This window comes from Haliotis asinina, chromosome 1 (genome assembly GCF_037392515.1).
Source record: "Haliotis asinina isolate JCU_RB_2024 chromosome 1, JCU_Hal_asi_v2, whole genome shotgun sequence".
In the NCBI taxonomy this organism is placed as follows: domain Eukaryota; kingdom Metazoa; phylum Mollusca; class Gastropoda; order Lepetellida; family Haliotidae; genus Haliotis; species Haliotis asinina.
In genome coordinates this window covers 80,353,121-80,367,954 of record NC_090280.1, presented here as the reverse complement: position 1 = coordinate 80,367,954, position 14,834 = coordinate 80,353,121, and the positions used below count along the sequence as shown (strand labels likewise).

Here is a 14,834-nt window from a genome sequence, read left to right as displayed (position 1 = left end):
ACATTTTCACTGGCATATCTGGCTGGCTAGATGTAAATTTAAACTATCCATCAGAAATCCAGCCCGTCTTGGGCAGGAGGACGGGCCATATTTTAATACACTGCCGTAGATTTAATCACCCACTCTTTTGTTAATGCCTCTTAAATTGTCCAGAGTCAACTGTTACGCCAGAAGGGGTTGCTAGAAGAGACTGAAACCTGATTGTTGACCTGGCAGCATCTCCCTAATCACACAACCCCATGGGTATCTATGATACCGAGCACATTTCCTCCATTCATGGCTGATTCTGTGGACCAGTTGTTTGAGCATCTTACTCAAATGTTTGAGACAACCAACCCTAATATGGTGCATTCCATAATTTGCAGTAGAAATTACAATTACAGTGTTGACTAGTATCAGTCAAGCTTATTAGAACAAACAAAATTTTACTGGACAGAGACATTAGATTAGACCAATGGCTAAAGTTGTTGGAACCTTAAACTACTGACCATAAGCATGTAACAGAAATCAAACATGAATGTCTCAATAAATCATTCACTTAAGAATTTACACTAATTACAGGCTCCATGCTGTGTTTGCTGTTTAACACCACACTCAGCAATATTTCAGCTATATGGTGGCGATCTGTAAACAACTGAGTGTGGATCAGACAATCCAGTGATCAACATCATGTTTAATATCTATTCAGCTGGGATACAATGAGGTGTCATGCATGCCCTCAAGCCTCACTGAGGTAGCTGGCAACTGATGTCAGGTTGAAAATCCACTCGAGAGTATATCTGGTGGAAGGTAATATGTTCTTTGAGAAGTGATGCATATCCACTACACTGAAAAATTAAAGTCTGATAACGCAGATGGAAAAAGTTTATTTATTTTTATGAATAAATAAACCATTAACTAAACCAACACACAATATCCCAAGATTGGGTTCTGTATAATCACTACATGCATGTCACAGGTTCTAGCTGTCCAATTACAGACTCTCGTCCTTTTGTGCCCTTATGCCGTTTCTTGAACAAATGACATAGCAAAGGAAGCAATATACAGACATGAATACTATTGGTAATTCGTTTTCTTGAAAACCACCATAGTTTCATTTGATAGGATGAAAACATCGTCTGCATCTTCATGCATCATGTTTCTACACTCCACTGTGATAAAGCTGTCTTCTGGGACAAAGCTTTGCACCTCTTTGAAACGTGCCGGGCAGTTGCAAACACTTTCTCACATTCATTAAATAAATGAAACTTCTAACAAATGTCTTGAAACTGGCTTGTTCTTTGAACTATTTCCTTACAATCACAACACTTCACTCCACTGTCAGTAACAAACATCACCACTGTTGATTGGCACAAAACTCCCACCATGACCAGTAGAGGGGAAACGATACACTACCTTCAGTTCAATATGCTGTAATGCAATAAAGCAATGCTAAATTTATAGGTTTCATGCCATCATTCTATTAACCTTTTTAAACCTTTTCCAAAATGCCTAGAAATCAAATAATGTTTTCAAAATAATTTCTTAGACGGCAGCTACTTTCCCACAAATATCTTCTAATACACTGGACTGTAATGGATTGAACTGAAGGCCTTGTACCGTAATATGTACTATACCGTAGTAGGTGCATACCGTCCCATCCCTAATGATCAGACATCCCTCCACTTCAATAAAGCAGGTGTCTCAACATCTCAACAGGTTCTTACAAATGTATTCTCAAACAATCTTATCCAAATAGGCCTTACTCTGCTGTTACAATGCACTTATAAGCAAACGATTACCGGGTAGCTGTTGCAAATGTATACTCTACTGGTTGGCAACCAGTTATCGCCACGTACCAGTTTTTGCCAACACCTGATTGTAGCGCTTGCGCAGACAGCTTGACATGTACGTCTGTTATACTTCACACATTGACACATCACAAAAGTGATAGGCTATGACAGTTAAAAGCATTGTAAGTAGTTTACATTATAGCAGTTACAAATATGAATCACCTCGGAAGACTAGAGCCAAACACTTCGGGGGATGTCACGTGACCATTAGTGTGTTGACATGCAATTTCATAAATGAAGGGAATTGAATGAAAATCATCCTGACTATGTTGTGTATCTATGACATTACAGTCCAGTCCATAAAAATTGCAGATTTTAAATTGTCTAAGCATACCCATATTGCAAACACTCAATCGCAAAACTCGGAATTGACCTACATTTCCATCTCTGTTTTATAGACTTGGCTGACACCATGTACATGATACTGACAAAATGTAATGGGCAGTTTTCACCTCTACCTTTATGTTTTTTCCCAGAGATAAACAATACGAAGATTCAAACAAGTACTCAAAAATGTCAACTTTGATAAGTGCAATCGCGCGGCAACATCTAAATATTCCAGTCAGCTTATGAGTTACATAAGCATCCACTAACATTCACAATGAGAGCATTTTTGTTCTTTTAAATTTCTTTTTTAAAACAAATTCCAATCATGAAATTTCTTCAATATGTCAAGGTTTGAAACACAATAGTTTTATTACCAAATCTATGTCACATCTGGTTGATAACATGAAAATTTCAGAAAATGGCGATAACTGGTCTTCTTAGTTGCTGAGAAAACACATTATACACGATCGGTGACTGTAAACAAGCAGGAAACATCGGTGAATAGCAAACCTATCATGAAAATAAATTTTGTTTCATTATGTTCAGAAACAATGAAGCAAAGTGTTAAAAACCACCAAAAAATGCCGATCACTGGCTACTAGCCTGTAAAGTCTAATCAAACGAGGCCTCGGTCTGCAGTCAAAAAGCACTTATCTGCAAATGATTGGCTTTTGCAAATATGTTCTCAAACTCACTTCATGGATGACGTTTCACCTAACAAAGCTGTCTTGACTTCACTGTGGTTTCGCACATGTCGCTGCATGTTTCTTGAGGTTGTGAAAGCTTTCCCACAAATATGACACGAGAAGGGCTTGATTCCACTGTGACTCCTCATGTGAGACTGCAGGGTACCTGACTGTGCAAACTCTCTCCCACACTCAGCACATTTGAAAGGTTTGATGCCGCTATGGTTCCTCATGTGCGTCTTCAGATTACCTCTCAGTGTAAACGATTTCCCACACTCCTCACACTGATATGGTTTTAGTCCACTGTGACAAATCATGTGCCTTGTCATGTCACCCAGCTGAGTAAACGTTTTCCCACACTCATGACACTTATAAGGCTTAAGTCCACTGTGAATCCTTAAGTGTGCCTGAAGGTGGCTTGAGCGTGTAAATTTCTTCTCACACTCACCACACTGATAGGACTGGACTCCACTGTGTGATCTCATATGTATTTTCAGGTTTGATGCTGTTGTAAATGTTTTGTCACACACTTCACACTGATGAGATATCAGTCCACTGTGACCAAGCATGTGAGTCTGAAGGTAAATTGAACGTGTAAATGTTTTCCCACACTCTCCACACTGAAAAGGCTTCAGTCCACTGTGGCAAACCATGTGCCTTTTCATGTCACCCAACTGAGTAAATGTTCTCCCACATTCCCGACACATATGCGGCTTGATTCCACTATGAATCCTCAGGTGGGTCTGCAGGTGACTTGAGCGTGTGAATGTTTTCTCACACTGGTTACACTTATATGGCTTGATGCCACTGTGACTTCTCATGTGTGACTGCAGGTTACAAGATTGTGTGAATTCTTTCCCACATTCAACACACTGATATGGCTTGACTCCGCTGTGAATCCTTAAATGAGCATGCAGGCCACCTGACTGTGTGAAAGTTTTTCCACACTCCCCACACTGGTATGGCTTGATGCCACTGTGGGAAAGCATGTGTCTTTTCATGTCGCCTGCTTGAATGAATGTTTTCCCACACTCACCACACTTATGAGTCTGCCTTTCATGACTCTCACATTCTATGTCAGGAACAGAGGGATCATCTGCTTCCATAAAAGTTGTGTCATAGTCAGTGTTTACTCCTGTGTCAGTAACAGACTGTTTCTTGAGATTGCTTCTCTCTGTCAATGTTGTGTCATAGTAAGTACTTATTCCTGTGTCACTAAAAGAGTGTCTCCTAAGATCATTTGTCTCCAGCAGTGCTCTCTCATATTCAGTGTTTATACTTCCACAATCTGTCTCAGTAACAGTGGGATCTGTGAGATCAGGATTTATACTTCCACAAACTGTCTCAGAAACAGATGGTTCTGTGAGATCAGGGTTCATACTTTCACAATCTGTCTCAGAAACAGAGGGTTCTGTGAGATCACTTTTTTCCATCAATACCATGTCACAGGCATTGTGTATTCTCGAGTCAGAAAAAGAGTCATCTGTTTCCAGCAAATCACTCTCACATTCAGCGTCTATATCAGAGTCAGGTTCTTTCTTGAGATCATCTTGTTCCAACAAACCTTCCTCCCAGTCAGTGACTCCACGTTTGTCAGTGAAGTCGTGCCTCTCAACACCATCTGTGTCAGTACCAGGTTCTTTCTTGACATCACAGGTTTCCTGAAATTCTCTATCACAGGTTTCCAAGATCACATTTGTTTCAGTGACAACGCCTGCACTCTGTAGTTGGCCTTGTACTTCCATTATCAACTTGTGGATGTTATGGTGTTCACTGAAAACAAAATTGCCACTTTCTATTATGTATTATCATGAGACAGTAAAAATGGTAAAAATGGGCTCTGGATTCTTCCATGAAAAGACAACATCATCATCAGATGATTCATGGCAAGGTCTGGCATTACTTTTGGTATTCTACTAAAACATGCTTGAATGTGAGGCGACTGATTGGATTTGATGGTGAGGGTTGTTAAACAACAAAAATACAGCAAACCACCTTGAATGGCTGAGATTAATGATGTCATTTCAACCAATTATGTCAAATTGTCGGCTTCACCTAACAACAAGAATACCAGCAGGGAAATATCAAATTACAGAACCAACAGATTGCAATTTAAACTTCAAAAGTTCAACACACAATCTTGCTGTGTGCAACCATTTGCTATACACTTCATAATTTAATGTTTGATAGAGGGTGCTGTTGAGTAGCCTCATAGTTTAAGTGTTCTCTTAAGACAGGTTCAGTTCCCTATGTGGCACATTTCTGGTGTCCCCACCTTGATACTGCATGAATATTGCTTAAAGGGGCACTGATGCGGAGCATTTTCCGTGGACTGGTGTAAACTTTTGTTATTGTTTTTCTCCCGTGAGTACCCAGATGATATCCCAGAATTCGTGACTGGTTCGTGACCTCTGCTGCGCAGTCCGTAAGCGCAGTTGATAGTTTAATTATAGACAGATCAACTGAGGTGAAGTCAATTGTACTTCATTACAAATGTATTATGAAAACAAATGAAACACTCTGAAGGTTAATCATCTGCCAGTGGTAGAAATGGTAAAAAACTATTAGGACGGAAAAATAACGAAGCCAATGTACGTCTCTATATTTTGTCTCATAACCCTAATTAGTTTATTGTCATATTTGTATGATTCTGAAAATTAGTAAAAGAACACATGATTTGCTTATACTCATAGTAAATTTCTAACATAACAGCAACATTTATACATTGTATAGATTGCCAATGTGGATCCTATTTCACATACATACGCGATCTAGTGTGTGTTTTCTGTCATACAGATTCTGCTGAATGCTACAACAAATAAATTAAAACAAAATGCAAACAATGAACGTAAAACAGACTAATTTTATAGCAACAGTGTCAGGCTACTACCTTGTTCAGGAATGTATCCATCAATATCCACGTAAAAGAAATCGTATTCCATTCATCTGCAGCTGGTAAATAATCCTGCTCTGTGTCGCGTGTCTTACAACTGTCTCATTTGCGAAAAAGTAACACATCGTTTCACGTCTTTCGTTGGTGAAAACTAGATAAACCTCTCATTGGTCTCCCAAGATAGCACACCTGGCAACTAATTGTATGATGTCCACTATTCTAAGTAATTTAGTTGACCAATATTGAGCAATCAATCAACGCAAGGGTGGTTAATTCTTTGAAGGGAGGATGTTGTTTTTACACTCGCACTTTACGACAGGGTGTAGTCAGTATAGATCTGTACATCTACACACACTGCCTTTTGACAAATCCGCTGTGGAAGATAAAAGTAATTAATCAGTGTGTTATCGGTTAATCCTTTGATCGATGTTTGTTTTTGTAACTCAGCTGATTAACCCTCTTACATCACTTACATGCACATATTACATAACATACAATACATTTGCCACTACAGACCTTAATTTATAATGTTGAGTATTTACTCCAGACAGGAGAAGTGCCAAATGGGAACCTTTGATGAGTAACCAAAGTGGTGTTACTACTAATTATACCTGTTATAAAGTCATTAACTGACCATCCAGAGAATGATGACAATAACACGTGTAGGTTTACACCATCAAACGCGAGTTACGGCAAGGAAGATGTAATCTCTATGTCGCATGCAGCCTGAAAACACTTATGGGCCGAAACTGTTTTGAGGATACCAACAGAACTTCGTTACATAAGGAATACATACAGGCATTTGCTGTGTACTTGGGTAAATAGGTGTAATAGGTTTGGGATTTTTTTACGTAAGATAATTTTCAGATTTCTCTACCAAACGCAAAGTCATCGTTTTTCGTTTACGAATTCATATAAATTAACTGTGCGTTTTTATTACCATGAATAATAAACCGGGGTAGCTACCACAGTTACTAAAATTTACGTATGATATTTACTATCACCACTGAACCAACAAAAATACCCATCAAAACTATCTAAATGTAAAGCTTTTCAATCTTTCGGACTGAAACAAATGGCTTGCTGCGTGCATGTAGACATCATATTATCACATAACATGATTAAATATCGAGGTTAAAAACTCAGAAATAGGATCAAATTGGATCAGTCACTATACTATCCAAGCATCCGGAAAAAAAACTACACTGATGGGATGTTTTGTTACTAGCAGACAAGGAATACCATGGATATTTTTAAATAACGTCATGTGATGAGCATCCGGCCTCCACACTTTTTAGGGTGAAGAAATTCTGCTAATGTGGACAGGAGCCCAGTCCCTTTGTCCGTCACGGTCGAGGGAGCGGGTGCTGACCAATTTGCAGCTTGGTTTCGTCATTAGACCGTTGGCGAGAAACATTATTCGCTCCGCATCAGTGCCCCTTTAAAGCATCAAGAAAACATATTCACTACTGTGTTTCATTTTTATCTGAAATTTGCCTGGATCTTATCTAACTGGATTGTGTCTTTTTTTGTTGTGCATGTTTATTTTCGTTAAAATTGGGTGCATATTTCATATTTTGGCTTTTGATTTTAATGGAAAGGCCCAAAGGTAATGTGCTGCAAGTTACCCTTGTTGCCAACTGATAAGGTAATTAAGTATAGGAGAAAACATGCCTTTAAGGTGTTGGTAGAGTGATTTCTCTAACATATATAACGTCAATGTTTGTAATTACAATGTAGATGATCATTTAATGAAGCTACATAGCAATGACTGAAGTGAACATGAAATCAATTCAAGGACAGTAACTATAAGTAGATAATTTAACACCACCACCTTTGTCGGCCCAGTGGCAGTGTGCTAGAGCATCTGCCTACAAATATGAGATTTGTGGTTCTAATCCAGTTGGGAAAACATTTTGTACATGCAGAACACTAAGCTTAGTCTCTCAACTTGATCTTAAGTAAAGATGTAAAGGATTGAACGTATGTGCTACAATGGCGATAAATGGAAATAAACTTTGGTGAGAGTGTTTCAGCCCAATGTGATTCTTGCTACAAGACATTTGTATTGTGAGTTTAATCTTGAACGACATTTTTCAGCTGATTTCAAACACTCCTGTATCTTTTGAATGTTGATGTTCATATAAAGTTAAGAAAAGTAAAAGCTGGGAAGAGGTCTTTCTAGTGAAAAGTAAAACCTGTCCCTCCAAAACAAAAACCTCAAATGTGGTTATTCTGGGAAAACAAGAGATGACTTAATATATAGTGAGAAGCACACTTTAGGTTTATATTTATCTGTACAGTTTGGTACTTTACCAAAGACAAAGTCACCTGAAGAAGTCAGTAGCAAATACCTACCCACCCATGTTTCAGTTTACTGTGTTCTTGAAACCATTGCAGGAAAACAATGAAACCCTCCTTCACCAGAACCTCAGTGGAAAGAAGAGGTCAACAAAAAAAGGAAATATGGCAAATTTGGACAGCCACTTCCTGACCCTTAACGGGAGACTTCAGACTAAGACAGTTCAATGTTTAAACGGTAATTGTCAAGTCTAACTCCAACACTCAATTTGAAAAATGTTTTAAGATATGGTGAATTTACTCAGATTCATGAGATGTATGGAACAGGTTATAGAACATTTTCACTTGACAAACAGGCTGGCTAGATGTAAATTTAAACCATCCATCAAAAATCCAGCCTGTCTTGGGCAGGTGGACGGGCCATATATTCATACACTGTCCAAGATTTAAACACTCACTGTTTTGTTAATGCTTTTTAAATCAGCAAGAGTAAACTGTTACACCAGGAGGACCTGCTAGAAAACTCTGAAACCTGATTGTTGGCCTATTAGCATCTCCCCAATCACACAACCCCATGGGTATCTATGATACTGAGCACATTTCCTCCATTCATAGCTGACTCTGTTGTCCAGTTGTTTGAGCATCTTACTCAAATTTTTTAGACAACCAACCCTAATATGGTGCATTCGATAATTTGCAGTAGAAATTACAATTACAGTGTTGACTAGTATCAGTCAAGCTTATTAGAACAAACAAAATTTTACTGGACAGAGACATTAGATTAGACCAATGGCTAAAGTTGTTGGAACCTTAAACTACTGACCATAAGCATGTAACAGAAATCAAACATGAATGTCTCAATAAATCATTCACTTAAGAATTTACACTAATTACAGGCTCCATGCTGTGTTTGCTGTTTAACACCACACTCAGCAATATTTCAGCTATATGGTGGCGATCTGTAAACAACTGAGTGTGGATCAGACAATCCAGTGATCAACATCATGTTTAATATCTATTCAGCTGGGATACAATGAGGTGTCATGCAAGCCCTCAAGCCTTATTTAGGTAACTCTGGTTGAAAATCCAGAGAGTATATCTGGTGGAAGGTAGTATGTTCTATGAGAAGTGATGCATATCCATTACACTGAAATATTAAAGTCTGATAACACAGATGGAAAAAGTTTATTTATTTTTATGAATAAATAAACCATTAACTAAACCAACACACAATGCTCCCAAGACATTGGGTTCTGTATAATCACTACATGCATGTCACAGGTTCTAGCTGTCCAATTACAGACTCTTGTCCTTTTGTGCCCTTATGCCATTTCTAGAACAAATGACAGAGCAAAGGAAGCAATATACAGACATGAATACTAATGGTAATGGGTTTTCTCAAAAACCACCATACAGTTTCGTTTGAGGGGATGAAAACATCTCCTCCATCTTCATGCACCATGCAAATGGCTGACATTTGCAAATGTTTCTATACTCCACTGTGACAAAGCTGTCTTCTGGGACAAAGCTTTGCACCTCTTTGAAAAGCCATGTGCTGGGCAGTTGCAAAAACTTTCTCACATTCATTATATATTAATAAAAAGTCAATCAAATGTCTTCCAACTGACTGGTTCTTTGAACTGTTTCCTAACAATCACAACACTTCACTCCACTGTCAGTAACAAACATCACCACTGTTGATTGGGTGATGCACAAAACTCCCACCATGACCAGAAACGATACACTACCTTCAGTTCAATATGCCGTAATGCAATAAAGCAATGCTAAATTTATAGTTTTCATACCATCATTTTATTAACCTTTTCAAACCTTTTCCAAAATGCCTCGAAATCAAATAATTTTTTCAAAATAATTTCTTAGACGGCAGCTACTTTCCTGCAAATATCTTCTAATACACTGGACTGTAATGGATTGAACTGAAGGCCTTGTACCGTAATATGTACTATACCGTAGTAGGTGCATACCATTCCACCCCTAATGATCAGGCATCCCTCCACTTCAATAAAGCAGGTGTCTCAACATCTCAACAGGTTCTTACAAATGTATTCTCAACCAATCTTATCCAAATAGGCCTTACTCTGTTGTTACAATGCACTTATATGCAAATGATTACTGGGTAGCTGTTGCAAATGTATACTTGAAAGTCTAATCAAATGAGGCCTCGGTCTGCAGTCAAAAAGGCTGGCTGTTGCAAATATATTCTCAAACTCACTTCACGGATGACGTTTCACCTAACAAAGCTGTCTTGACTTCACTATGGTTTCGCACATGTCGCTGCATGTTTCTTAAGGTTGTGAAAGCTTTCCCACAAACATCACACAAAAAGGGTTTGATTCCACTGTGACTCCTCATGTGAGACTGCAGGGTACCTGACTGTGCAAACTCTCTCCCACACTCAGCACATTTGAAAGGCTTGATGTCGCTATGGTTCCTCATGTGCGTCTTCAGATTACCTCTCAGTGTAAACGATTTCCCACACTCCTCACACTGATATGGTTTTAGTCCACTGTGGCATAGCATGTGCCTTTTCATGTCACACAGCTGAGTAAACGTTTTCCCACACTCATGACACTTATAAGGCTTAAGTTCACGGTGAATCCTTAAGTGTGCCTGAAGGTCGCTTGAACGTGTAAATTTCTCATCACATTCACCACACTCATAGGACTGGACTCTGTTGTGTGACCTCTTATGTATTTTCAGGTTTGATGCTGTTGTAAATGTTTTGTCACACACTTCACACTGATAAGATATCAGTCCGCTGTGACTAAGCATGTGTGTGTGGAGGTAAATCGAACGTGTAAACGTTTTCCCACACTCTCCACACTGAAAAGGCTTCAGTCCACTGTGGCAAACCATGTGCCTTTTCATGTCACATAACTTAGTAAATGCTCTCCCACATTCCTGACATATATGCGGCTTGATTCCACTATGAATCCTCAGATGGGTCTGCAGGTGACTTGAGCGTGTGAATGTTTTCTCACACTGGTTACACTTATATGGCTTGATGCCACTGTGACTTCTCATGTGTGACTGCAGGTTACAAAATTGTGTGAATTCTTTCCCACATTCAACACACTGATATGGCTTGACTCCGCTGTGAATCCTTAAATGAGCATGCAGGCCACCGGACTGTGTAAACGTTTTTCCACACTCCCCACACTGGTATGGCTTGATGCCTCTGTGGGAAAGCATGTGTCTTTTCATGTCGCCTGCCTGAATGAATGTTTTCCCGCACTCACCACACTTAAGAGTCTGTCTTTCATGACTCCCACATTCTATGTCAGGAACAGAGGGATCATCTGCTTTCATAAAAGTTGTGTCATAGTCAGTGTCAAAGCCTGTGTCAGTAACAGACTCTTTCCTAAGATCATTTGTCCCCAGCAATGCTCTCTCATTTTCAGTGTTTATACTTTCACAATCTGTCTCAGAAACAGAGGGTTCTGTGTGATTAGGGTTTATACTTTCACAATCTGTCTCAGAAACAGAGGGTGCTGTGAGATCACTTTTTTCCATCAATATCATGTCACAGGCATTGTGTATTCTTGAGTCAGAAAGAGAGTCTTTCCGAAGATCATCTGTTTCCTGCAAATCACTCTCACATTCAGCGTCTATATCAGAGTCAGGTTCTTTCTTGAGATCATCTTGTTCCAACAAACCTTCCTCCCAGTCAGTGACTCCACGTTTGTCAGTGAAGTCGTGCCTCTCAACACCATCTGTGTCCAGCATGTCAGTACCAGGTTCTTTCTTGACATCACAGGTTTCCTGAAATTCTCTTTTACTGGTTTCCAAGATCACATTTGTTTCAGTGACAAAGCCTGCACTCTGTAGTTGGCCTTGTTCTTCCATTATCAACTTGTAGGTGTTATGGTCTTCACTGAAAACAAAATTGCCACTTTCTATTATGTATTCTACCATGTCTATGTCAAATGCTGGAATTTTATTGGTCAATCAGTAAAATCAAACGGTATCAATTTGGATTGAAAATGTGTCTGATTTCACAGCACTTCACTGTGCACATATAGTATTCCCAGAAATTATTGAGAATCATGTTGCGTCATGTAACTCATTACGTTTATTAACTTCTGGCGTTTTACTTACATAAACATGTTAAAACATCATCCTTTTACAGTCTCAGTCTTGTTTTAGTACTTTGTTAGACCTCCTCGCTCAGCAATGCATGCCTGAATACGCCTAGGCGCACTACCCATCAAAGTTTGTAGGTAATCGTGTTACAGGGTATCTCAATATTGGACCACCTCGGCCTTCATATCTTCAATATTTCTCAGTCCCTTTTGGTTTATTCTGTCCTTCATGACTCCCCACACATTCTCAATTGGTTTAGGTCTGGGCTGTAACTGGGCCAGTCTAAAACTTGAACATTTTCGCCCGACAACCACTGTTTTGTGTAGCGCGCAGTGTGTTTTGGGTCATTATCATGCTGGAAAATCCAATCATCTTCATACAATGTTTGTGCTGTCGGAAGAAGGTGACCATTTAGAATGTCAATGTATCTTTCTTTTGTCAAGTTTCCCGTGAAAACACACAATGGCGTCACTCCACGAGCCGATATGCCACCCCACATGTGAAACTTCGGGCTATGTTTTGGTCGCTGGTAGATAGGTTTGGTCCAAATTTTCACACAATTAGGGAAAAGCCAAACAGAACTTTCATCCGAAAAGAAAACATTATCCCAATCTTGATTTTCATGAGCCCAACACCTGTTTAAACGTTTTTCCTTTTGTGCATCTTTCATCAACGGCGAGGGAATTCCACGTTTTTTCACCCAATTAAGTCTCTGTAATTCCTGCCTAACTGTTTCATTGCATACCTGAGGACTTCCTCTGCTAATCATTTCATTTCTGATGTTCTCAACACTTTTCAATTTGCCCCTACTCACAATCTGCCCAAGTCTTCGGCGATCCACAACACTGAATTTCCTAGGACGACCTGCCCCTGCTTTGTGTTCTATCCCGGTTCCTGTTTGAATATTCTTCAAAATTCTGTATACTGTAGACAGAGGAATGCCATGTCTACAAGCTAACACTTTAGCATCAGCCTCACCCCTTTCAAAATCATTTAGAATGAGCTTTCTTTTCTCTCTTACTGTAAATTCTGCCATGTCAACACAGGAAGCCGTCTGCTCAGACAAGGGAGATAACTCTTGACGTAATGAGCTGCCTTCTAAGCCTTCAAGAGTTGTCTCCCTTATTTAGTATGCTTAGTGCATAGTGAAAGCCTTTTTTCCAATCTTAGCATCATTAGAAAAAAAACAAAGATTTTCTCAATAATTTCTGGGAACAGTGTATACAACAGTGATGCACTACTTCAGCTTGACCACCAACATGGCTGATATCAACACAACAGACATGATGTAAATGCTTACAAAACATTTATTACAATTTAAAAAATGCAATTATGTGATTTTTTCTATTATTATTTTCAATTATTAAGGAAACTCACTATAATAATACTAAATATTCAAACTCAATTACAATACACAGCCCCAAACATAAACAAACAATATCTTACTTATAATTCAGAAAGCCTTGTAAAAATACATCCCAATCTTTACAAAATATGGAGCAAAATGAGAGTAATCATTTGCCTACCTGGTAAATGGTATATATTTTCCCGTTTAGAATGGGAAATTCACAAGATAACGGCCAGGAGAAACATCAAATTTATGCCACTTATACTCCATCAGGTCATCTTGCATCATTAAAAAATTGATGTCAAAAGTTGAACCACCAGAAATCTGCTCTCTGCTAGCTCCCTGCAAGACTGACACTGCTGGATATGTTGGTTAACTTTGCAAAAAAGCTTGGCCACCATCCAGTCCCAAATGATGAAAACAATGTTTCAAGGAATCAAAAGTTAGTAGCATGTACACAAAGCAACACTGTCACAAAATGTAAACACAGTCTCATCTGCCATTTCGAACTGTCATTCCAAGGAAATAAGTAGAATAAGTAGGTCAGTCCATTCCACTGTGTGTGTGTGTGTGTGTGTGTGTGTGTGTGTGTGTGTGTGTGTGTGTGTGTGTGTGTGTGTGTGTGTGTGTGTGTGTGTGTGTGTGTGTGTGTGTGTGTGAGTGAGAGAGAGAGAGAGAGAGAGTAGAGTAAGACGGCACACAAAACAATAGGCTGGTTTTCAGTTGTGTGGAGTTGGGATTATATGAATCAAGTACTTTGGTATTACGTTATTGCACTCTTTCGTTTGGACAAAATAGTTTATAGGTCGCAATATTGAAAACAATTTGAACGGCACCTACCACAGGCAAGTTCAATTCTCCTCTCATCCCATGCAGAAGGAAGAAGTTCAATTTTAAATCCGTTATGGTAGAATGGAGATAAACATACTGTGTTGGGAAATTACATGAATGTTATCAAGAATTGATGGTCTCTAAATTTCATTTGGAACTGAACGCATACCTCCTGATTATTATGACACATTTCCACAAGAACACTGCTAGTAGTTCTATTGCTAGGATGATAAAACACTGCAAACACTATGGAAATAGCTTTCAGAATCACATACTAAGCAAATAATTTTAATTTTATGTTAAATATTTGCTATTATTCATCAAACAAATACAAACTAGATGTGAATGCATAATCAACTTGTTGCGGACACTGGCATCCACTTCAATGCACATCTCATAAAAGATAGATAGATAATTTCAGTTTTAATAGGTGTTCAGGCAACTAGGCCCATTTACACCTTGCCCATCACAAAGGTTTGCTAATTTCCTTAACGTTTATAAAGTATTAAAAC

At 38.8% G+C, this 14,834-nt stretch overlaps 1 protein-coding gene across 1 annotated transcript; it reads right to left on the bottom strand.

Annotated features, from left to right (window-relative positions):
• Positions 1-850: 850 nt before the first annotated feature.
• Positions 851-12,362, bottom strand: LOC137276047 (zinc finger protein 585A-like). Its single transcript, XM_067808205.1, has 2 exons — positions 10,270-12,362; positions 851-4,618 (listed from the first exon to the last, which is right to left on the bottom strand). The coding sequence occupies exons 1-2, from the start codon at positions 11,973-11,975 to the stop codon at positions 2,851-2,853; spliced, it is 3,474 nt and encodes a 1,157-aa protein (XP_067664306.1). The 5' UTR covers positions 11,976-12,362; the 3' UTR covers positions 851-2,850.
• Positions 12,363-14,834: the final 2,472 nt, after the last annotated feature.

Bases quoted from the DNA above. Each gene is read 5' to 3' on its own strand.
- LOC137276047 (XM_067808205.1), bottom strand. From the start codon at position 11,975: ATGGTAGAATACATAATAGAAAGTGGCAATTTTGTTTTCAGTGAAGAC. The intron at 4,619-10,269 runs AGTTTGAGAATA...TTTTGTTTTCAG, and splicing joins GAAACGTCATCCGTGAAGTG to TGAACACCATAACATCCACA.